General features: G+C 45.2%; 1 protein-coding gene across 3 annotated transcripts in view; it reads left to right on the top strand.

Moving 5' to 3' along the window:
• The first annotated feature begins 318 nt into the window (after positions 1-318).
• CREB3L2 (cAMP responsive element binding protein 3 like 2) overlaps positions 319-25,845 on the top strand; it is a 215,501-nt gene continuing 189,974 nt past the window's right edge. For 2 of the 3 annotated variants that reach the window (XR_014555610.1, XM_083700539.1), the window contains exon 1: positions 611-1,102. Coding sequence is in view for 2 of the 3 variants with exons in the window: in XM_083700539.1 (XP_083556665.1) it covers positions 995-1,102 (108 nt within the window). In the remaining variant the exon portion in view is untranslated. Of the gene's footprint in view, positions 1,103-25,845 lie in introns of all 3 variants that reach the window. The other variant, XM_083700540.1, reaches the window with a different exon arrangement.

Genomic DNA, 25,845 nt, shown 5'->3' with positions numbered 1-25,845 from the left:
TTTTCAGCTCTGCTCTGATGTTTGCTTTCTCAAGAAAAGAGAACTTTGCTCCCAGTTCCCTATAAAGCAATCAATCCGGTTCCAGAGAAACTCAGTGACAAATTGGTGCTGGACATTGAGCTGCAAGGAAGAATCATAGCCCATTTCCTGTCCCCTCCCTCCCATCTCCAGTGTTAAGAGGTTATTTTCCCCCGGGTCTACTTTCAAGGCTTTATTTTTATTTTGCTCCTCCAAAAGTAGGCGGGGCTTTCCCCCAAGCTGTTGTCTTGTCGCTAGGTCATTGGCTGCGGCGCGCGCCACTTTCCGAACGTTGCCGGTCCCTCGGAGCGGCTGGAACATCCAGGGCGGAAGGCTATTGGTCAGAGACAGAGAGGGTCGAGGGAGGCGGGGGGGGGGTGGAGAGGGCCTTTTCCCTGCTTGACGTAATCGGGACTTCCCCGCCCACATTCCACAGCTGGGGAAGTGTAGGAAGCGGCTATGGAATGGGGAGGGTGGAAGAGCCAGGGAATCGGCTTCTGGATTCTGATTGGGCGCTCGCCTTCGAAGGTCCCGAGCTTGCCTTCGCTGATTGGCCAGGGCGGGGGGCGGAGCCAAGAATCTGGTGGGGGCTGGAGGGAAGGCAGCAGCTGGTGGCCGTTTGGAGTTTCAGGAGCTCTGGGGAAGGTCTCTGCCAGTTGGGAAACGGAGGTCTTGTTGAAACCAGATGCGCGCCCGAGATCTAGGACATATGGTTGCAAAACTAGCTGGCTGTTGCATTTATTTATTTTTTGCTAGTTGTAGATTGGCGAGTGTCTGACATTTTCAGTTATATTATTATATAGCTTCTATTTTATTCCTTTTCTAAGGGAGTAAGGCGCACAGAGGCAGGGGCGGCAGCGTTTTTTCAGCCTTATGGCACAAGTTTGTTTTCTGTGATCGTTCCGAGGTGCTCCAAGAGTGCATATTTCTCTCCCCCGCCACCACCCCCCCGCTCTTGGTATTCCTGAGGTCCGAAATGGCCATGGATGGGCTGGAAAGTGGGGAGCAGAACCTGTTGCACTGGGACCGAAAGCTGAGCGAGTTGTCGGAACCGGTGGACTCTGATGCCCTGCTCTACAGCACGGTGAGAACACGGTCAAAACACTGGGACACTGGTAGTGGTGGAAGGCATGGGAAAATGGGGTGGCACAACGAAACTTTATTATGTTGGCTTGCGATGCAGTTATCCACTCTGTAAGAAGTGTGTGGCACAGTGTGTGGTTTTTTAAAAAGTAACTTAGAGGTGGGGTTTACTCCTTGTGGGTGGAAGAAAACGTTCTGGCTGGCGCACATCTGGCTTCAGAAAGTCACCCTGCTATTAGCTTTCATTATGTAGGAGGAGTCTCTTTTTTCTTGGAAAAAAAGTTATGTTGAGCTCATCTGGAATTGGCATCTCTTGCACTTTGTCCACCTCCCCACTCCCTTTTCATGACTTAAGTTTTCCTCCCTCTGTTTTCAAAAAGAGCAGTCTGCTCTGTCTGCTCATGGGTGTTAGAATAAGTGCCAGGTGCTGTCTACTGTAGGGCCAGTGAAGAGTTCTCAAAACAGCTTTATGGTTTTTAAAAAGATGGTGGAGAGCCTGGAGTTTGGAATTTCAGCGGGGGGGGGGGGAATTAGGAGCCGCTGACGCAAGGAGGAAATACCTGTACTTTGAAGGGTTATCTGTGTTTCTTGATGCAAATCTAATTACTGCCCACAAGGCCTGTTTGGACCAGCATATATATGTGTGTGTGGTTTAAGCGTGGGGATTCCTATTTCTTCAGAAGTGCTTGTTACGAAACTTTTGATTGGACTCTTTCCTGTTTCTGCACATTAAGAGGTTCCTATTAAGAGTTGTCAGCAAGAAAATAGCAGTCTTTCTGAGAACCGCAATAACGGTCTCATTCTTTGGGCAGCATTCCAAGCTCTGAAACTTTTGCAGACCTGGTTCCTGGTGTTCCCTCTGCCCTGCCTGCTTTTAGTTTGCTGAAAGAAAGTAAATGCCCATGTCTCCAAAGAATATTTATGGTGGTTCTGCAGTGGTAGCCATGAAAGCAAGTAAGAGATAATCAGTGCTTTGTGCCAGATGTTGTTTCCTCTTGCTGGAAAGTGTGCACCAGCGACTTTATCCAAACTCAGTTTCTGCACGTACAACTTTATCCCCAGACTGCTGGAGAAAAAGGAGATCTATTTGAGCAAGCAAAGTTGGTGGTGTGTGTATCTTTTTCTGTTACCATCTCACTTTTGTTTTAAGAATGCTTGGCACTTAAGGCAAGAATGACTTGGAGCATGTGCAAAGTTCCTCCCCACTGTAAAAAGTTGAGTTTTTTTTTCTTTTTTAGAAGGAAAAGGCATCTGAGGAGAAAGCATTTTGAAATGTGCAGAATGATTTTTCCCCCTTGGGAAGAGAACCAACGTTTTGAAAAGTCAGAGGGAAAAGTCCTTCCACCCACCGTGAGGACATAATGCTTTAAAAACAGGCTCCAAGTTGGCACTGGCTGCACACGCAGTTCATATTCACATATATACTAATGCATTTCCACATGGCAAATGTCCTATCCATCCAGACTAGTGCGGTGTCAGAGAGAGCAACAAGTCTCTCTGCATTTCACAAAGAGAATTTCCCTAGCTCTCTGGCACACAACACAACACCTCTCAATATCCTGGGGTGAGGGGTATCCAAAATATTAGAGGAGGCTAAGTTTCCCTGGCCCTAGTTGTTTACGCTTTATTTCTGCTGGTGAAAAGATCTATGCTGCCCCAAAGCAAGCATACCCTTGTATCAAGCCTAGATATTTCAACAGAAGATGGTGCTTCATCTTAGTTTTTGGCATCAAATGGTACACTTGCCATGCATAGGGTACTAGGAACGCACCCTGTGTGGTTGATTTGGGACTGCAGAGTCTGGTTGCACTCTTCACACAGTAGCGATCCTGGCAACACTTGGCAATGACATGGGCACTCCCCACTGCAATTAAACCAAAGTACCTAATAAGGGGTTCTAGATGTGATAGCCTCAGTGCAACTCAGCAGTCAAGAGGCAATTAAGTTTAGCCATTTTCTACTTATGGCATTAATTCTTGGAGCTCAGCATGCCAGTCTGAACATTTTAGAAGTGTGGCTGGCTCAATGTGTGATCTGTAATGGGTATATGGAAATTAATTTCAGCTGGGCTTTATCACAAGGACGTTCTTTCAGTGCATCCATGGCAGGTATATTTGTCAGGTGCTAGCACAGGGGTTTTAATTAATTACGCAAGTAATTATATTTGTTAGCCATCCTTCCCTTGGTTACAATTTAAAATCCAGAATTAAAGATGGTTAAATCTTACAGTTACAGGAATATGGTGGGTCCTGAAAACACACACCTGAGGTGTGTAAAGAGTTGATTCTTTAGCATTTCCTGAAAGAGGTACAGTGATGAAGCCAGATGCACCTCTGTGCAGAGGGTAGCCATGGCGATGCTCTCCAGTTGTTGTTGGACTGCAACTTCCATCATCTTGTATCATGGCCCACCTGCTGGGGCAGGCGGGCATTGGGAAGCCAATAACAACTAGCAGGGCTGGATTTAGGTTTGATGAGGCCCTAAGCTACTGAAGGTAATGGGGCCCGTTATATGTCCAGCTGTCCTTTGTCAACAACAAATTGTCGCTGCTTCTTGTGTTGAATGTATGCTATGTGATAATTTACAGACCTAATAGGTATCTAAAGCCATTTGCACATATTGCCATGCAACCAGTCCATGCAGAATGTAGGCACCCTATATCTAGAAATGAGCAAACCAGTGATATTTTAGGGAGCAGGCAAGCAGGTAGGGCCCATTGCTTGCATCTTAGGAGGCTACACAACACCAAATACTGTTGTTGTATGTAGGTTTTATTTTATTTGTTTTTTTATATTATATTTTGGCACCGTACATCCAGTCCCCCCCCTTTAAACTTTTTTTGGGGGCCCCAAGAGAGTGGGGCACTAAGCTATAGCTTGTTTAGCTTATACGTAAATTTGGCACTGATGTTGGGTCACCTTGTGCTAGTGTGACCTAGAATGGGGCCTAGGATGAGACTATGCAGATAAGGGGCTGTCTTGGTTCCCAGTGGTTCCCATTGAGTTCCGTGGGGTAAACCAGCTATGATTTGAGATACTCTGGAGAGAAGTTGGGAAGGGAATGAAGCTCACATGTCCAAGGTATGTTTAGTACGCATCCCATGCTATCCCTTTACTTTCTCCCCACATTCACTTCTGTTGAAAGGGATTTAAATACCAGCCTTCAGGGCAACATTGCAGAGGATGCAAAGCCTGCACGCCACCATTCTTGACATTGTTTTCCCTCCCCTGCATGTCTCATTCTGCCCTCCTGGCAGAAATACAGCATCTCATTCCTGAGGATACTCCTTTGTGGTCTTTCTAAGAGGGAAGCTCTCCCAGTGCACACACCTTGCCTATCAAAATGGCAGGGGTTTCCCCAAGTGAAGCAATGATGCATTTGCATTATTGGTAAAAAACCTGCTTTGCTTGCAGAGCTTCAAATATTCAGTCAGTATGTTTTTGAGCACAATTCAAAGTGTTAGTGCTGATCTTTAAAGCCCCAAATGGCTTCAGCCCAGTATACCTGAAGGAGCATCTCCACCCCCATTGTTCGGCCTGGACACTCAGGTCCAGTTCTGAGGGCCTTCTGGTGGTTCCCTCACTGCGAGAAGTGAGGTTACAGGGAACCAGGCAGAGGGCCTTTTTGATAGTGGTGCCTGCCCTGTGAACACCCTCCCATCAGATATCAAGGAACTATAGTGGTATCTCAGGTTAAGAACTTAATTCGTTCTGGAGGTCCGTTCTTAACCTGAGGTACCACTTTAGCTAATGGGGCCTCCCGCTGTCACCGCGCTGCTGCTGCGTGATTTCTGTTCTCATCCTGAAGCAAAGTTCTTAACCTGAGGTACTATTTCTGGATTAGCGGAGTCTGTGACCTGAAGTGTCTGTAACCTAAGGTACCACTGTATCTGACGTTTAGAAGACATTTGAAGGCAGCCTTCTTTGGGGAAGTTTTTAATGGCTGGTGTTTTCTCGTGTTTTTAATATTCTGTTGGGAACTGCCCAGAGTGGCTGGGGAAACCCAGCCAGATGGGCAGGATATAAATAATAAATTATCATCATCATCATCATGATTGATACCCTAATTTAGGGAAAATCCGGACACAAACAAATGTTTTAGCTTTTTTTTTAAATAGAAAATTCCCAAAGTGGTTGAGCTTTGGGCGGGATGGGGGGTGGGGATGGAGACTGCAATTTTATGTTGCCGAAGATCCAGGACGAAAATTCCCACCAGATGCCACTTCCAACCTTGAAATTCCTGACGTATGGCAACGCTGCCGTAATTAGAAGGAGCAGATTATGGGAAACACTTCTGCCTAAATAGCTGGAGAGCTCTGCTGTGCAGAGTAGATCATTGTGGGCTTCTTGAAATGAAAACAAAAATCTATTGCTGTTTTTAGAATTTATATACCAACAGTCTGAGTCAGCTTCTGACTTCCTAACCCAGAGAGCAAACACATTTTGCTATTCCTGATAAACTACAGTGGTACCTCGGGTTACAGATGCTTCAGGTTACAGACACTTCGGGTTACAGACTCTGCTAACCCAGAAAGAATTACGTTCTTAACCCGAGGTACCACTGTACTTGGTGTCCCCCCTACCCTCTTTCCACTTTTCTTGAAATACATGGAAGCTGGTAATTGTTTTCAGCTGTATCCGAGATATGAGGTGGAAAAAATTCCCAGCTCTGTACCCAGTGTACCACCCCTAGATGTTTAGAACTCCAATTCCCATCAGCCCCAGCCAGCATGGCCAGAGGTCAGGAATGATGGGAACTGGAGTTCAGCATCTGGAGCGCACCATGTTGGCTACACCTGCTCTTGTACATCAGAAATTTTTCCTGTATGAATTGCTCTAATTTGCATACGATTCTCCTCACCAAAGAATAAACCACAACAGTGAGATGAATTAAAATTCATTGTCATATTCCAGTTTTGCTCGTTTCTAGTGGTATCGTTGTCTTCTGTATTGCAATTCCTTGCAATTAATATAATTATAAAACATAAAACTGTCAGATACTATTCTCTTCCTCTATCACTCAAAGCTTCTTCTTTTACCTTGCATAATGTTATTTTTGTGGAACGACTTGGAGGTAGGGGCATGTTCTGTGGGGTCTTCTGCTTTTGAGTTGGCAAGGGCATTAGCAGCAGGAAATTCTTCTAAACTCTGTTTTACTGAAGAACTGGTTGGGAAGGTGTTGCCTTCCAGCACAATATTAATCCACTGGAATTCCCCTCCACATTTTCATTAGACTTTCAAATGCTGGAATGCAAACCCACAAATGTTGGCTGTTTTTTGTTTAACTCCTGCTAAATAGTTTGATCATCCATGACCCACACAGCTAGCCTGTTAGCGAGAGAAGCATTTTGGTTGCATGTATATAATCTTCATGGTTATTTTTTGCTGTTAGCAATTCTATCATATCCTGAGGTGCTAGGGTAGATTGTTAACACTTTTAAATGTCACAAACAAAAACTAAAATTGTTGTGTGCGATGGTTGTTTTTTTAAACCAACAAAATCCAAACAAGACCCTGAATCTTAGCTTCACCTTATTTCCCACTATCAACTTCATTTTGGCCACTACAACTGATGTTTCAGGAATAATAATAATAATAATAGAATGTTAGAATTGTTGGTAAAGACCCCTAGACAGTTAAGTCCAGTCGAATTTGACTATGGGCTCATCTCCGCTTTTGGGCTGGCAGTGGGACACTGCAACGGAACCCAGAGCGCACGGAAACGCCGTTGTAGAATTGTAGATTTGGAAGGGGACCATGAGGATGATTTAGTTCAACCCCCTGCAATGCAGGAATCTCAACTAGATCATAATGAAATCATAGAATTGCAGAGTTGGAAGAGGTATTGGTTGCTATTACAGTCATACCTCATGTTACGTTTGCTTCAGGTTGAGCATTTTCAGATTGTGTCCCGCGGCGACCTGGAAGTACCGGAAAGAGTTACTTCCGGGTTTCCCCACTCGTGCATGAGCAGCGAATCGCGACCCGCGCATGCGCAGATGTGGGTTGTGTTCCTTTCAGGTTGCGAACGGGCCTCTGGAACAGATCTCTTTTGCAACCAGAGGTACCACTGTATTGCAACAAACCAGTCTGGGTTCCTGTGTCTGGGGTCTGGATATTGAATATGCACCAAAACTCTGGCAATTGGCTCATGTGAAATACTTTAAAGTCTTTAGCTGATTCTCAAGTGCCAGAGAATCCAGCATTTCTCCTTGGTGAATAGACACCTTGTTTTCTCCGCAGCTGCACATATTTGTGAGCCTCTGGAAAGGTAATCTGAAGAGCCTTTGCAAGTCGCTCTGAATAGAGCCAGTCTTCTAATTCTTCTTGACAGGTGAATCAAAAGTGAAGAAAGAAAGTGAGGGGCAGCGTCGACAGATAACCACAAATCAGGCCTCTTCTGCTGACTCTGGTTTCCGAATCGAACTTCGGATAGGGATGGAAGCAGTATGAAACACCTGGTATGAAGCACAGCTGCTTCAGCCATTTCGCAAGACCCTGGCCTGAGTCCAGGTAAAATTAGTCACTGCTGTGCCTCATGGACGCCAGTGGAACAAAGTTAGTTGCAACGACAAGAACTGAACAGTACAGTCCTGTGCGCATCTACTTAGAAGTAATCCCCACTGAGTTCAGTGGGACTTCCCCAACACTGGCAAGTTTGATAGAGAGGATACTCACTCCTCCTCTTTTAAAATTTGTGATTATGCAAAAGAAATAAAGGAGCAGCTTGTCTTTCAACCCTGTTATCTTTTACAATGTTGATCCTTTGCTGGACCACTTAGTTGGTCAACCACTGTCAACATATTGACAGGGATGGAAATGTCTGTTGCTTCATTGCTTGCAGGCAAATTTAAAAGGCAGGTTACTCTAACCAGGAACTTGGAAATGTCAACAGCTTACCTGAGCATTTGAGTCAACCTCTCCCTCCTGTTGTGGTTTTTATCCGCCCTCTTCTCAAGCAAACCTGCTGTTCTGCAGGTTATAGGAGATATATACCGTATTTTTTTCTTTTAAAAAGAGGTGTAATGTTGGAGGAGAACTGAGAGGGAATTTAGCAAACTAGCCAATATAACTTGACACTGATAATCTTTCCATTAATACATTTTTAAAATAAAATTTTCTATTTGCAGATTTAATGAGGAAAGGAGAAAAAAGATAAAATTAAATAAGAGAAGGAAAACAAGCCAAAATAATAATATACAAACAATAACAGTAGACCACCATCAGTTTACATTGCAGATACAATGACCACCAGTATACAAATCTTAAAATTAAATATGTAAGTTAATATAAGCCCTCCAGTTTTTGCTTTTTTTGCCATATAGAAGCTGCACTTGTACAAAAACCTGTTTTAAGAAAATAGATAACTAGGGAGACAGCCAGTTCACCTGTTGCATGAGAAGAAAGGCAAGACTAGACAAGCCTCTTGTCTATTTTACCCACACCCTGTGGCTGCTTTTAACTTTACAAATGGAACGAGACCGGAAAGGTTAGGTTGTGAATCTCCTGCCAATTTGTCCAGTTGCACCATAAGAAAGGAGTACAGTATACAATTATACAAGGGCGAATTATTTTAGCTCCATATTCTTTGGCACATGGCCAACACAGTATTTCTCTTTTCAACCTTTTTCGGTTTATCTTTGGACTGCTGTGTTGCATTCATGTTTGTTTCTGGTATTTGTATATCAAACTATTTTTGTGTTAAAGGAGCAAAGGTATAAGCTGGAGTGACAAATGGGGGAACATAAACTACTCCTTGAATTTTAGACGCTCGCCTAGTGTCAATAGGCAGAGAGTTCCGAAGTGTACACTAATAGATGCAGTTACCTCTAACTGCAGTTGATTGAAGTGGTTGACTGGGCATTTATGCAGTAAGGTAAACATGCTTTTACATGTGTTGGAAGCTGCTCAGAGTTGCTGGAGCAACCCAGACAGGTGGGCAGGGTACAAATAATAAGATTATTATTATTAGGTATACACGATGGTTGCATAGTAATCTTGGGGCCCACACATAAACCTCTCTCGACCTGACCTACCTTTCAGGGTTGGTGTAATAATAAAAGGAAGGAAGAGGGTTATATGCATCACTCTGAACTACTTGGAGAAAACAGTGGGAGGAAAACAAACTCTGTATTTTGGTCAAAGGAGTGTACGTAATTGGGATGAGGATGGCAAGGAGTCCATGGTTCAGATTCCAGCAGGCCACATGGCTTTGCTTGTTGCTTTTTTCCACCTAAAGTTCAGAGTTGAGATCATTCTTGGGGATGAGCTGGGGAAACTTTGAGCTTCCCTTATCTCTCTTCAGGTAAATTACTTGGAAAGAGCAGTGAAGTCTAAACACCCACTTGCTTTGACTTTGCTTTCATGTTTCCTAATGAAAATGTTCAGCCCTGTGATAAGGTAAAGTTTATCTGAAGAGCTTATCTAGTGAGTGGTTTTTCTGTGTCTTTCTGAAGCTGCTGTTGAGAATCTGGTTTGTGGCCTTGTCCCCTTTTTTCCCCACACAGCTCGGTTTTTTTATATGCACACTGAAAAACAACAACAAACTACTCCATGTTCAAACTTAGAGGAATGAGGCATGCATCTACATTGCTTTGCAGGAAATTAATGTGCCTTTCGTGATATCTCCAAATTAGCCACCTTATTTATTTCAAATATTTATATAACCAGATTATCTAGCTCAGTATTGTTTGACTGGCAGTGACTTGCTAGGGTTTCAGGTAGAGGACATTCCCAGCCCTACCTGGAATGCTGGGGAAGAAGAAGAAGAGGAGTTTGGATTTGATATCCTGCTTTATCACTACCCAAAGGAGTCTCAAAGCGACTAACATTCTCCTTTCCCTTCCTCCCCCACAACAAACACTCTGTGAGGTGAGTGGGGCTGAGAGACTTCAGAGAAGTGTGACTAGCCCAAGGTCACCCAGCAGCTGCATATGGAGGAGCGGAGGCCCGAACCCGGTTCACCAGATTACGAGTCCACCACTCTTAACCACTACACCACACCAGGGACCTTCTGCTTGCAAGGAAAATGCTCTATCACTTTCCCTCTCCATATGAAGAGCTAACACATGAGTGGGGTGCTGGCCCCAGTTTTGATGATCCTCCACTGGTTTCTTCCTGCAACCACTGTGTGTTTGAGGCAGAGGCTGACTGTAGGCTCCTCCATGTGATCTGGAGCCCTTTGTGAAGATGCAAATTCAGCCGGTTCCCCTTCACAACTTTGTTGAAGTACAGAAGTTGTCAGGGTGGTGGGCACAGCTGTGTTTCTTACCTGTGTGTGTATGTGTTGCGAATGCAAGGGGGTGATCCTAGTCCCTCTCCGTTTGGAGACCTAATGAGTGAATAGGGTTGAAGTCCAGAACATAAGAAACTACTGTGTGCCTTTGGGGGGGGGGGTTTGAAGTCAAGCTGTCAGAAGGTTGCAGCGCTTGCTGTGGCTGTAGAGGCCAATATGGAAGAGACATGTTTGCTTGTAGCTGGAGCAGATGCACCACGGCATTTCTTCTCTCTGTGCTCCTCCCAGCGGTCATTTCTCCTCTGGTCACTGCTACGGATTGATGACTTGACTGTCTTCAGGCACTGTGGTCATCTGCAAGGGGTTCCCTTGTGGCAGGTTGATGTTGCCAGCCTTTGCGCATCACGTTTGCAGACATCTTTGTGATGCAGAGGTGGCCTGCCAATTGGCCTGGTGCCACATATAAAAACACAGCTTTTGTGATAATGAACCTTTATCCCCCTCAGCTCATCCTAGGGGTGTGGTTCTGGAGGCTCCATAAAGCACTGCATGTAGCATCTTTCGTAATGCCAGTACAGTGGTTTGTTTTAAGAACAGCTTGTTTATGAACAACTTGGATTAAGAACGCTGCAAAACTGGAAGTAGGTGTTTTGTTTTGTGAACTTTGCCTTGGAATAAGAACATGTTTCGCTTCCTGTTGAGTGTGTTCCGTTTGTAAATTGAGTCCCCTGCTGCTGTGGAAAAGCATGCCTTGGTTTAAGAACGCTTTGGTTTAAGAACGGACTTCCGCAACGGATTAACTTTGTAAACCAAGGTACCAATGTACATCAAACAGGGTATGTGCTTGTATTAGCCAGAACTGAAACCAAGAAAGGCTGGTCACCATTTCTTAAAATTCAGGGAGGAGAATACTGCCGTAAAGGAAGAGTAGCCCTAAGATGTGGGAAAAGTAAAAAGTGTGTGGGAATCTAAAAGTGAGAGGTGCAGTCACTGAGAAGGCCTTCTCTTGGGTCAATGGGAGCTCACCCCATTGTGGGGAGTCGAACCGCCAACCTTCTGATGGGCAAGCCCTAGGCTCTGTGGTTTAACCCACAGTGCCACCCGCCTTTATCTGTTAATAAATCTTAATTCAATTGGCAGTTTTCAGAAGACGTTCCCTTTTGTTGCTGGGAATTTTCTGGGTGACCTCTGTGGCTGTCATTTTCAGATCTGCTCTCCAATGACTCACAAATGAAAGTAGGTTAATGCAGCACCCAAAGTCTGGGTGGTTCCCACTATCCAATCCCTTCCTTGACCAGGGAAACGGGACTTTTTCAGGGGTTCCCAGAGTTGGAACTAAAACTGATGTGCTGACTTCTTGAATGAAGTCATTGCATTAGCTCAAGGAGTTCTGCCCTTGAAATTGGGTATCATCCTCTACTTATCTGCTGTAGAGAGTTAAATTAAACCCCAAACAGATATGGGGGGAGAGGAAAAGAAAAGGAAGTCCTGCTGCATAGATTACTTCCTCTAATTGGATAATTTTGTTGGATGCAATCCCCAGTTCTGGTAATTCCTCTTTTGTGTTAACTAGCCACAGACACACCTCTGATAACAACAAAGGATGAGAAGCAGCAGCATTGGAATAAGTTACAGTGGCCTTTGGCCTTCCGTGTTCATTGATCAACGTTTAGCACTAACAGGGTTTAAGCTGAGTTGGATACATTCAAAAAACAGCCAAAAACCCCAATTAAGAACATAGGAAGGCACCCTACGCTGAGTCAGGCCACTGGTTTATTGAGGTCAGTATTGTCAGGACTTAATGGCAGCAGTAGGATCACAAGTAGGGACTTTCCCAGTTCTACCAGGGATTGAAACTGAGATGGCAGGCACTGAATCTGGGGCCTTCTACTTATGGGAACCAGGTACTCTAAACAGCTTCCTCCATTTCCCTGTTCTCTTGAGCAGGAGGACGCAATTTATTTGGCCCTGTCTAGGCGCTAAAATCATCATCACTATTATTATGTATTGAATTTATATACCGCCCTATACCTGGAGGTCTCAGGGCGATTCACAGAACAAAATCAAAATATAAAACTACAAAATATATGATCAAAATAAAAACAACAACCTAATAACCCTCCCCCTATCATATGGTTGCCCTTAGGGGACTTTAGGGTTGCAGAGAAAACACTGGGGCTTAATTTGATCAATAAAATTTTTGGTATCTGGCTTGTGTGTTCTGCTCTGGAACTGGCCCCTCCCTTCAATGTATTCCATTAAGAATGTCAGTTAAGAGCAGAGGTCAGCAAACGTTTCCAGCAGGGAGCCAGTCCACTGTCCCTCAGACCTTGTGGGGGGCCCGACTATATATTTTTTTTGGGGGGGGAATGAAAGAATTCCTTTGCCCCACAAATAACCCAGAGATGCATTTTAAATAAAAGGACACATTCTACTCATGTAAAAACACGCTGATTCCCAGACCGTCCGTGGGCTGGATTTAGAAGGTGATTGTGCCGGATCTGGCCCCCCAGGCCTTAGTTTGCCTTCCTATGGTTAAGAGGGACAAACTGCCTCTTGTTTTCTTGCCTCAGACTTGCCTCATGTTGTTGTACAGTGGTGCCCCGCAAGACGAAGGCCTCGCAAGACGAAAAACCCGCTAGACGAAAGGGTTTTCCGTTTTGGAGGCGCATCGCAAAACGAATTTCCCTATGGGCTTGCTTCGCAAGAAGAAAGCCCATAGGGAAATCTCCGGGGACCTCTTTTAAATGCTAGCGGTGGGGAGCAAAGCCTTCCCCCCCCTCCGGCCTTCAGAAGAGGTCCAGGAAGGCCGACGGGGGCTAAAGGCTTTGCTCCCCACCGCCAGCATTTTAAAAGCAGTCCGGGATAGCAGGGAAGCGCTTCCCGCTATCCCGGATGGCTTTTGAAGGCAGGCGGCGGGGGGGGGGGGAGCAAAGACTTTCGCCCCCCACCGGCCTTCAGAAGAGGTCCTGGACCTCTTCTGAAGGCGGGCGGGCGGCAAAAGTCTTTGCTCCCCCATGCCTGCCTTCCAGGAGAGCGGAGAAACGCAGCGCTGCGTTTCTCCGCTCTCCCGGGAAGGCAGGCAGGGGGGACAAAGACTTTTGCCCCCCCCGCCTTCAGAAGAGGTCCAGGACCTCTTCTGAAGGCCGGTGGGGGGCGAAAGTCTTTGTCCCCCCTGCCTGCCTTCCCGGGGGCTTTTAAATCGCCCCGGGACAGCGGATAATTCCTCCACTGTCCCGGGGCGATTTTAAAATGCTGGCGGGCAGCAGCGCTGCCGCCCGCCAGCATTTTAAGATCACCCCAGACAGCGGAGAAGTCCTCCGCTGTCCCGGGGTTTTTAAAATGCTGGTGGGCGGCAGCGAAGGCTTCGCGGGCAGCAGCGCTGCCGCCCGCCAGCATTTTAAAATCGCCCCGGGAGCGGAGAAGTCTCCGCTGTCTGGGGTGATCTTAAAATGCTGGCGGGCGGCAGCGCTGCTGCCCGCGAAGCCTTCGCTGCCGCCCACCAGCATTTTAAAAACCCCGGGACAGTGGAGGACTTCTCCGCTGTCTGGGGTGATCTTAAAATGCTGGTGGGCGGCAGCGCTGCTGCCCGCCAGCATTTTAAAATCGCCCCGGGAAGTCTCCGCTGTCCCAGGGGCTTTTAAAATGCTGGGGGACGGCAGCGAAGGCTTAGCTGCCGCCCGCCAGCATTTTAAGACCGCCCCGGGACAGCGGAGAAGTCTCCGCTGTCCCGGGAAGGCAGGGGGGGGGGAGCAAAGACTTTCGCCCCCCACCGGCCTTCAGAAGAGGTCGGGGGACAGACTGTCCCCGGACCTGGTCTGAAGGCGGTTTCCATAGGAACGCATTAATTGATTTTTAATGCATTCCTATGGGAAACCGTGCTTCGCAAGATGAAAAACTCGCAAGACGAAAAGACTTGCGGAACGAATTAATTTCGTCTTGCGAGGCACCACTGTATTTAGTTTCTCTCATCATGTCGTTCTGTTACAGTTGCCTTCATTATTGAAACTTAGTGTACATTTATGTGAGCCACTTATTTTTCTCAAAAAAAAGAAAAGAAAGAAACTCTGCTGAGGAAAGGTGTGGAATGTCCTAAATTGCATTAGTCAGAGGATATTATTCCCAGTTTGCCAGGAGGATGGAGTTTTGTTAATCACCCCTCCTCCCTTCTTCCTCCCCTCTGCCTGGTTCCACAACAAGAGTAGGTAATAAATCAATCAATAATAACCCCAGAACTCTAGGACTTGCTTGCAGCTGACCTCTGTATTGTTATCAGAATTCAGGTTTTTCAAGAAGTCCTTCAAAACCCTCTTGCTCTCCTCAGTGGGTCATAACCACGAAACCATCAACAGATAGTATGATCATGTAGTATTGTTTTACAATCTGGACCTCCAATTTGGTGGTGTTTTGAGGCATATGGCTAATGGTTCTGAAGCTAGGAGGAACAGAAAGGGAGAGAGTGGAAACTCCCCTGTCAAATCCTCCCTGAGGATGAATTTATGTTGTCTATTTTTAATGTGGCAGAAGCTTTGGGGTATTCATTTGTTTCAAGATTTTCTTTGGATTTGTGGCCAAATTTCATTTCAGTCAGGACTGCCAGCATGTTGCCATCTTCCAGGCGGTCAAAGGCCTTGAGAATGTCTAACGCCATGACTAAAATGATGGCTTTGTTTAATTTCAAAGGCCCATCACCCAGTGGTGGAGCAACCTCTTTTCATGCAGAAGGCCCCAGCTTCAGCCCCCAACATATTTAGGGCATTTTGGGAAAGACTCCAAACTTTCAAGCTGTAGGCCGTGCTGAGCTGAGTGGGCCAATGACCTGACTTGGCACCAGATAACTTCTTGTGTTCCTATGTGCATGAAATCCAGTGCTGGAAACAACCATTTTCAACTGAGATACTCTTAGAAGGCTTGGGGAAGAGAGTGAAAATTGGTGCAGTCATATTGTTTCTTTCTTTCTTTTTCTTTTCTTTTTTTTTAACTATAAATTCTTTATTGATTAAAAGATTTGCATGTACTCTTAACAGGTTAAAAAATAGAAAATTATATAAAATAGAAAATTTATAAAGAAAAAGAAATAAAGAAGTGACAAAGATAAGAAACAAAGAAATCAATTTTTTTTAAAAAGACAAAGTTATTTACATAGTAAAAGTACTCATCAGCACAATCCCTCCCATCCTTTTCATTATACTGTTTGATATAACAGGTTTACATTGTATCATATGATTTCTTTCTGCTTTGTATACATTCCTTTGATCTTTTTCTTTACAAATATTACTCAATTTCTGCTAATATGGAGTTATTTGTACAATAACGTTTTACATAATTCTTAAATATTATCCATTATCTGGGTTTTTTTTTTTTATATTCCTCTAACTGATCCCGTCAGTTTTGCTAATTGTAGATATTCTAACATGAGTATCTGCCAATCTGTAATCTCTGGGAGCGTTTCATTCTTCCAGTTCATGGAAGGAACATATTGTTTCACTTACAAACCAAACCAAACCTAGAGCAATGTGGCAGTCTTTCTGAGGAACATCTGCTTCTCTCATCTTGAGGTTAATTCTATCCGACTCAGCTGGTTACCTGTATCGGTTGTGTTTCTCTGTCCAGTTTCCAATAGCTAAGGTTTCCTTTCTCTATCACATGTTGTGTCTGCCTTGCCGTTTCCCCTTACAGCTGTGTTTGTAATCCCAGCAGTTTGAAAGCAGACTTTCTGCATGGAGGGACTGGGGGCACTTGCTCAGAAGAGGTGGTTGGTTTTCATAGTTTAGCAGATCCATTCGTTATGTTTGGTTATGGAAAACCAAGCAGTTGTCATTCGAGGACCCGATCCCCGCTTGGGGAATAAAGACACGAGGACACAGTATGTAAGGTTAATGGGTAAGGAAAAGGCCACAACTTTATTGATTACAGCATGTGAGAAGGTATTGGCTTAGGCATTGGACCACGGAACTTTAGACTCCACCCACTCGTAGAGGGGTGAGTCTGAGGAGGGGTTAACCACCAGCAGGGGGAGCCTGTTGATGCTAATAGAACTATAGGCTCTCTCCTGATGTCACCGAGGGTGCCATGGCCCCCCACCACACGGGCATCGGACAGGATCCACGACCACCAGATTCCTTTAGCGGAATACCCAAAATTGTCGGAGTAGGCAATGGCCACACCTAGCCCCCCGAAACACCAACAACACATTCCAATGCCTAACTGCCAAATACCACGAAAGTTGTGACGGTTGCTACGAGGTAGGCGAAAAAAACTAAGAGGCCGGGCCAATTTAGCCAATTGGAAAAAACTCCTACCAGGCCCCCTGGTTAAACAGGGTGACAACCAAAGGTCCATAGCAAAGTCTCAGGAAAGCTAACTCTAAAAGGGAGTGGAGGGTGGGTGTCTTGAAGAAAATGTGTGTGCAATGGTGGGGATGGCTGGCGCGGCCGCATTTGAGCGGCAAGCCACGTCCCCGCCGAGCCTCCCTACTGGATGCCCAACCGGGGAGGGGCATGGCGCGCCAGCCCTGGAGTTGAAGCAGGGGGCAAACACCCCCTGCATGACGCAGTAATCGTCTCCCGCTCACAACCCCTCCCCTCCTGGAGTAGGAGAGGCTTTATGTTTGGTTGTGGGAAAGATGTAGCTTTACTGGATGGCAGAGAAATGGTTATTTCTTTTTAAACTGATTCTCACGTAACAGTGTCGTAATTTGAAGGGGAGGGGGAAGGATCTTGATATCAGATGACTGGATTTTAAGCATTTGGGAATGGTAAATTTTAAGCTAATCTTGTTAGGGTCGGTAGAGAACAGGGTAATATTTTTATTGAAAAGTTAAGTCCGTTGCCATGTATTGGTGGGGGTAAAAGAAAGCAAGAAAATGTTGAACCAGAGAGCGAGAGAGAGCGCGCTGGATAAAAGGCAAATATAAAATTGCTAGAGAGAGCGCGCTGGATAAAAGGCAAATATAAAATTGCTAGGGATTGATTTTATATATATATATATACACACACACACACACACACACACAGTCATACCTTGCGACTTGAATGTTTTGGCTCCCGAAAGCTGCAAACCCAGAAATGAGTGTTCCAGTTTGCGAACGTTCTTTGGAACCCAAATGTCTGACGCAGCTTCCGATTGGCTGCAGGAGCTTCCTGCAGTCATTCGGAAGCAGCGCCTTGGTTTCCAAAAGTTTTGGAAGTTGAATGGACTTATGGAACGGATTCTGTTCGACTTCCGAGGTGCCACTATATATCAGTATTCCCCCCCCCCCCCCGCAATAGGAGGCTTTCTTTGAGAACTGTATGAAATGTGAAATTTCATTTCCATCTTGCATCATTTGAAAAAGGTTGGGGGGAGGGAAATAGCATGGAAGATCCAGCGATAAAGACACATGTGTGTTATGACTGTATTCCTTCTGCTTCTCTTCTTTGGTGGGATTTATGGAACCCAACCTCCTTGGTTAAACAACGGGAGAACGAAACATGCTCTTTAAATTCCCCCTCCGACCCTTCCTGTATAAAAACAAAGACCACCACTACCAGATGTAGAAAACGCTGCATTCATAAGTCGTGCCCCACAAGTAACAAAAGACCCTTTCACGGAGTGAGCAAGCATAAGTAACCTGGCGCCTGCTGGCGCTCCAGATGTGAGATTCCATTGTGTGCGAATGCCAGACTCTGGCCGTCCCTGCTTGCTTTCTCCATCAGCAGCTGGAAAGTTTTACTCATTCACAACTCCCTAAAGGCAAAACTCCACAGCAGAAAAACAAGCCTTTGGTAGAAGAAGAGGCCTTAGCTCAGTGGGAGAGCAGAAAGATCCCAGGTCCAATCCCAGGCAAGGCTGGGCAAGGAAACTCTTCCCTTGTGTTGTGCTATGTGTCTATTGTGAATGCTAGAAAACGTACAGCATTGTTGTGAAGAACACGGGGAGAGAAATGATATAGCACCAAAACCATTTAAAATATCTTCCTGTAAGCAGAAAGGGTTGCCTCTCCCTAGAAAGACTCAAATGCTCAGTCAAATGCTTCTGCAACCATAAAGTGCCATTTTGGAAGCCCAGTATGCATTGGCGGCATCTTTTGAGTTTTGCAGAAGTCTGTAGTTTTGTCTGCGTAGTTTTACAGAAGTCACTCATGGACTTCACAGTTCAGTATTGAAGGCTTTGACCGTAATCAACAATGTGGTCCAAAGGTTGCAAGGTTCATTGTGACATTGGAGAAGTAGAGCCAATGTCAAATTGCGGACTCCCTTGCAAGAAATAACAGGTGTATTTGAAGCAGTTCAGCAAGTGGCATCAAGAGCAAAGAAGAGATGAGAACAGGGGAATGTGGGATTGCAGTGGTTTTCAACCTGTGGGTCCCCAGATATTGTTGGACTACAGCTCCCATCATCCCTGAGCTCTGGCCTTTCTAGCTAGGGGTGATGGGAGTTGTAGTCCAACACAGGTTGAGAAAGGCTGGATTATTGGGAGGGAGTGTCAGTAATTGCAGCCTTCTGTACCAAGGAGCCTTTACTACTGACATTTATACCCTACCCTTCAGGGATAATTTGCATTCTCTTAGCTCAGGGGTCGGCAAAGTTTTTGTGGCTTGTGCCAGTTCACAGTCCCGTAGACGCCATGGCGGGCCGGAGTGTGCATGCATGTGCAAATGCTATTTCCGGCGTTCCGGTGCAGAGCAGGCATGCGAAGCTTCTCATTGGCTGCAGGAGCTTCCTGCAGTCAATGGGAAGCCGGCCAGTGTTGCGGAAGGTGGTCCCCACTCTGTGCTGGTTTAGTGTGGCGCACGGGAGTCGACCGAGTGGGCGGCGGGGGTCCATGGGCCGGTTAAACGACCCCCTTGGGCCTTAGGCTGCCGACCCCTGTCTTAGCTAGTCTCTATACATGATTGCAGCTCTAGTGACTTTTTAGTTGTGGCTGTTCTTGTATAAGATTGCCCAGGCTAGCTTAGTAAAACCTTTGCTCTTTTTTGTTGTGCTAAAAAGCATAGAAGGGAAATCTGTTCCATCCCCTTTACCTAATCTGAAAGAACATCATAATCCATAGCAATGAACTGGATACCAGTTGAGGAAGGCTCCTCTATAACTTTGTGTATTTGTCCATGATGGAATGTAGAAGAAATGGAAAGAAAAAAAGGAATTCAACGCACAAATTTCTTATTGGGGCAAAAGCACTGGAAATACAGTGGAAATAATGCAAAAGTTTGGTGTTCAAAACCCTGATGCTGACAGTAGGGAGGAAATGATTCATATGGAAAGAGGAAGTCTTGAAAGCAACAATGCTGAAAGAGAACCGCAAGGCCAATGGTGGATGGCAATAATAGGAAAATATCTGTCTGGGAAGAAGGCATTGAGGAAAATGCGTACACATTTTGAGTCCTTGATTTCTGTGCTGTCTTGAGATAAGTCAGGCTGTAAAAAGACCTTTTACCATTTCATAATGTGGAGGCTTGGTTATTGTACTATGGCATGAATTGGATATTGTGGAACTATATTTTAGATACTGCTGGAAGTGGCCACTTTCATGCAGTGATTTATATTTGGACTGACTGAGTAAAACTTAGTTGAATTCCACCATAAGTGTGAATTTTCAGGGTGCAGTTCTACATTTAAAGTTTGGGGGTGCAGGGATGAAGCTGGGAATCTTGGCTTATGCATTTACAACTTCACTTTCCATCTGAAGTCTGAATGCGTGTTTTGACCCTTGCGCTTGATTTTGAGGGGTTGGGAATGTGTTTTGTTGAGACACAGGGAGGCTACACCAACACCATACATTTAAAGCACCCGGCTTTCCTCAGAGACTCATGGAACCTGTCACAGAGCAACCATTTTCCAGCACCCTCAACAAACTACCGTTCCTGGGATTCTTCGGGAGAAGCCATGTGCTTTAAATGTATGGTATGAATGTGACCATGTCTGCTAGTTGTTCACTGCCTCCATTCCTTCAGATTTGGAGGAACCCTGTTTTGGGCCTGGGTCTAGAATCCTGCTAGAGGGATGGCTGTAACCCTGATAATAACCTTTATACTGCCACAATCATGAGTCTGATTTTGGTTTTTTTTTTAAGGAATATGATATGCTTCCCACAGTCCTTTGGTTGGCAACTGTGAGAGCAGGATGTTGGGTTAGTTGAGCCATTGGCCTCATCCAGGACTGTGGTGCTGATGTGTTTTGGGGGAATACTCTGAGAATGTGTACTGTACATAATACAGTGGTACCTCGGGTTACATACGCTTCAGGTTACAGACTCCGCTAACCCAGAAATAGTGCTTCAGGTTAAGAACTTTGCTTCAGGATGAGAACAGAAATTATGCTCCGGTGGCGCGGCAGCAGCAGGAGGCCCCATTAGCTAAAGTGGTGCTTCAGTTTAAGAACAGTTTCAGGTTAAGTACGGACCTCCAGAACGAATTAAGTACTTAACCCGAGGTACCACTGTATGATGGTCCTACTTATCTGGGAGTGAGTCTCATAGAACTCTATGGGATCTGTCTCTGGGTAGTTATGCATAGAGAGTGTGCAGTAAGAGTATGATGCTGTGTTCAGTTCAGGCCAGATAAGTTTGTCCAAGTTTGTCTAAACTGTGGGTGTCACCCCTGTCCATATCAATATTGTTCTTAATATCTTAATGCTTCTGGGGTTGCCGGTGTCTGGCTCCGTGACAGCTTGACGTTTTGCAGCTGTAGAACTAATTTGGAAGTTGTTTAGAAAATAGAGCAGCATGTCAAGGTATCATAGTAGCACCTGAGTTGTAGATGAAATATTAAAGATGCATTGTTGCGGCAGGTGTTCTAAAAGCAGGCATGGAATTAAAATTGATGCTGCTGGGAATGAGCGGGGGAGAGCGAGAGAGCCAACCCTGATTAGCAACATAAAGGGTGTTTTTCAGTTTCAGGTTTGTGCTAATTATATAACATGTGATTTTCAGTATTGGTGAGAGAATAAACATCTGTAACCCTGGGCCCAGCTTCCCACTCTCCTCTCACGGCACAGGCAGAGATAGCTGTGGTGGCTGAATTCCCACTCTGGTGGTAAACCTGCGTGTAGCCTGTACCACTTCAAATACTAGAGGCAAGTCTGTTTGATGGAAAGCTCTCCCCAGCAATGCACAAAGGAAAGCATATGCCTTTGCAGAGTTTTTGGGATGCTGACCTGTATTTATAGTTTGTATTATTATTAAAATAATCTGTAAAACTACCCAGTGGATTAAAGCACACTGCACATTTAAAGCAACCCCACCCTTCAAAAAATATATATTGGGAACTGTAGTTTAAGGGTGCTGGGAATTAGATCGGTAAATGGTAAACTACAGCTCTTAGGATGTTTTGAGGACTTATGCTTTAAATGTATGGAATGCATGCAACCTTAATAGATCATAGAACTGTAGATTTCGAAGGGACCGCGAGGGTCATCTAGTCCAACCCTCTGCAATGCAGGAATCTCAGCTAAAGCATCCATGTTAGATAAGGTAAAGGTAAAGGTACCCCTGCCCGTACGGGCCAGTCTTGACAGACTCTGGGGTTGTGCGCCCATCTCACTCACGAGCCCAGGGGCCAGCGCTGTCCGGAGACACTTCCGGGTCATGTGGCCAGCGTGACATCGCTGCTCTGGCGAGCCAGAGCCGCACATGGAAACGCCGTTTACCTTCCCGCTGGTAAGCGGTCCCTATTTATCTACTTGCACCCGGAGGTGCTTTCGAACTGCTAGGTTGGCAGGCGCTGGGACCGAGCAGCGGGAGCGCACCCCGCCGCAGGGATTCGAACCGCCGACTTTTCGATCGGCAAGTCCTAGGCGCTGAGGCTTTAACCCACAGCGCCACCTGCGTCCCAAGCTCCATGTTAGATGGCAGTATATAAATGTAATAATGACAATAAAATCAGCATGTTGCGGTAGAAGAGTTGTAACAGTCTACTCTTTCCCCTGACATGCAAGCTTTACATTTGTAGGCATGTTCAAGTTATTTTTCCACCCATCCCAAGTCTGTAATGGTAGAGGCCCCAAACAGGCTCATCACCTCAGTGAGAACTGGGATCAGTGCAGCAATAAGTATAGCATTTATGCTGGTCCTGTTGCTAAAGAATCTATTGTTAGCACCTGCCCCTGGTAAGTCTTCAGTTGAATAACAGGCAGAGATTCTTGCATTTCATATCTCTCAGAAAACCTGCTGCCTTTGCAAAGCATAATGCTCATGTGAGTTGCTTTGGCCTTCCACTTTGCTCCAGAATTCCTTATCTAGTTCTCCTGGAAGAAGGAAGTTTTTACATTCTTAACAGTCTTTATTTAGATGGTGATTGGCATTCCTTGTTTCACAAACGAACTTTGGTCTAGGGTAAAAAAACAAAAACAAAAGCAACCCATGAAGCACTGTCTCATGGAATGAATACAAAAACTTAAATCACAGAGCTAGCTGATTTATAACAGAGGCTCCTCTAAGTGGAAAACCACCTACTCGAACAGCGCTGCCAATCAGGGTTGCTTTTCTGCAAATGTATGCAGTTCTTCAGGAAACAAATGATTTCACCTTTTGCCAGAATGTGGTGCTATGTGTGCGCATGGACACACTTCCATGTGCAACTGAGTAATCTCATCTCCTTTTCTGGTTTGAGAAGAAGCTTGTGGCTGTGCTTCTCATCCAAAAAGAATTGTTGATGTGATTCTCCATGGTGGTTGGGCAGACTAAAATACTTCTCTCAGTTTGTGGCGGGGAATCTGTGTCACTCGTAGATGACACAATTATGCTTTGATCCAGAGATACCTTGTGTGAGTGGAAAGCCTCTTCTGCTTATACAACTGACACCTTCTGTGTCCATAATATGCTATTCCTGACGGTCTCTTGATTCTGAGGGGTAGCTTCTCCAGCCTTTCTAATATTGGATGGCTTCAGCATACTCAGGAATCAAAAACTTTGTGTCTCTTTGGGGGGAAGTGTATTTTTTTATTCATTCTGCAACTTCCATTTCCTGGAAAGCTGAATTGTGTAAGCAGGGTTCTTACGTCTATATCTGGATTCAACTCTTTGCATGACTTCATTGAGCAGTGTGGGCAGATTATTGTTTGGAGGTGGCGGCGGCTATGGTTAAATCCTGCACTTCCTCTAAGAGGCTCAGTGTGACAAATGTTTGCAAACTGTAGTTGGTCTTAACTATGGTTTAATGAAACAAGCCAGGTTGGGACAGAGTGCTAAACTGCAGTTAAAAATAGAAGTGTAACTTTCTGGTTGTCTCCTAAGGGAGGGGGAATGAATGAGCCCAAGGCTCATTCCCGTAACAATAAACAATAGATTATCACTGGCCACATTCACACAGCACTCAACCAAACCATGGTTTTGCAGAAACACAGTGTCTCCTGGGAAGGAGATTGCAGGTGCTTTGCTCCTCCTTGATTCTTTTAGAGCAAGGCTTGTACTTGCTTATACATCATGATTCAGGAGGAGAGAGCTGAACCACAATCCCAGGTTCGTACAAAGTGTCAAGCCATGCTTTGGCTTGACTGATGTGTTGAACTAATAGGACTGGTGAGATGCAAAGCAACTACAAATTCCTCTCCAGGAGCCTGCATGGTCACAGGAAAGCATAGCTTGACTTAGCTCACCTGGTTTGCAAGTCAAGTCAGTTTAAATGCAAGCAATAAGTGAAAATGGCAAAATAGTATTTTGGTCAACTCTTGGCCATTTAATGTGCTATTCATATGCTGCTCAGCATGCATTAAACCCAAGTTGGCCCATAATACACAAGTTGTGTAGTGATGCAGTTTTGAATGGTCAAGGTCAGCAAAAATCCCTGAGCTTGCCTTGATTTGACTAGCATAAATAAGCCTGTGCATGTCTGTGCAGAATTTAGTGGGGGCTTACTCCCAATTAAGTGTTTGTGGGATTGCAGCCTTCATAGTAAGTGAAAGAAATTCACCTTTCTCAAGGGTCTGACAACATGACTAACAAAATACTCCTTGAAATATGAGCCTCAGGAAGAAACACATTTAGAAAACAACCTTAATTAGATGCACATGTTTACTGCCACCCAATCTCCTGTGCCAAACATTACAGACTTTCCAGGTTCATCACACAGCAGGTTTCATTACCAAGCAAGGCAGATTTTTATTTACTCCTTTCTTGTCTATTCCCAGCACTCATGGTTGACTCTCACAGTCAGGCAAGGCCATATAGGGCTAAGAATTGCTTATATTCAGGAATAGAGCTGATCTGTGTGCCTTCAGACTCTTCTCTGGAAACCCAATGCATGCTTCTCTCTGAAAGAAATCCCACTGTGGATGCTGAAACTCTAACATTTAGGATTACCATGTCATGTATTTTGAGTAGTACAAGCAAGCTTTTGGTATTGAGGTGACTTCACACAACACACCAGCAATCTTTTTATATTATAAGGAGGTGGATAATGTACCTGGGAGGGTGTGATGTTACTCCTTTTTGAAAGTATTTGACATGCAGTCTCTGTTGGGGTGTTGCTTGCAGCTTACGCAGTACATTTTTCACATTCTCCTCTCTTGTGGAGTAGAGGGAGCAGAACTAACTGGAACCTTGCAAGCTAGAGAAAAAGAAAGAGCCTGTGTTCCTGTCAGGAATAGTAAACACCATAATTATTATTTATTACTATTTATTAAATTTATACGTCACCATTCACCTGAAGATCACAGGGAAGATCACAACATAAAAATACAAACTAAAAACACAAAATGCAGAATAGAACAACAACAAAAAAACAAACCAATGATCCCCCTCTCACAAAACACATTTAAAAGGCCATAGAACATTCATCAGCCAAAGGCCTGGTTACAGAGAAGCATTTTCTCCTGATGCCTAAAGATATGTAGTGAAGACGCCAGATAATGTGTTGGGGCTTTCTTCCGAACTTGCACCCACTCCTCCCCAACCTCAAATCTCTATTTTTCACAGTGCAGGGCAGGAAGTTCATAAAGTTCATTTGACAACATGACTTTCAAGTTGAGCTGGTACAAAGAAGCCTGGGAAATAGGCACTGTCTGCTCGCACTCTGGTTTTCAGGGGTTAACAGGTTAAATTTCTTGTACATCCAGTTCTTCTGGCTCTTCTCGCCAAGGTTTCAGGCAGGGAATCTTTCCCATCCCTACTTAGAGATGCTGGGGATTGAACCTGGGACCTTCTGCAGGCAAATAAGATGCTCTGTCACTGAAACCATGGCCCTTCCTTGCCTTATATTAAAGGTAAAGGGTTCCCTGACCATTAGGTCCAGTCATGGCCAACTCAGGGGTTGCGGCACTCATCTCTCTTTATTGGCCGAGGGAGCCGGCGTACAGCTTCCAGCTCGTGTGGCCAGCATGACTAAGCCGCTTCTGGCGAACCTGAGCAGCACACGGAAACGCCATTTACCTTCCCGCCAGAGTGGTACCTATTTATCTACTTGCACTTTGACGTGCTTTCGAACTGCTAGGTTGGCAGGAGCAGGGACTGAGCAACAGGAGCTCACCCTGTCGTGGGAATTCGAACCGGCAACCTTCTGATCGGCAACTCCTAGGCTCTGTGGTTTAACCCACA

This window comes from Podarcis gaigeae, assembly GCF_964106915.1.
Source record: "Podarcis gaigeae genome assembly, chromosome: 10".
Lineage (NCBI taxonomy): Eukaryota > Metazoa > Chordata > Lepidosauria > Squamata > Lacertidae > Podarcis > Podarcis gaigeae.
The sequence above is the reverse complement of the archived record's forward strand: the minus strand, read 5'-3'. Positions and strand labels throughout refer to the sequence as shown.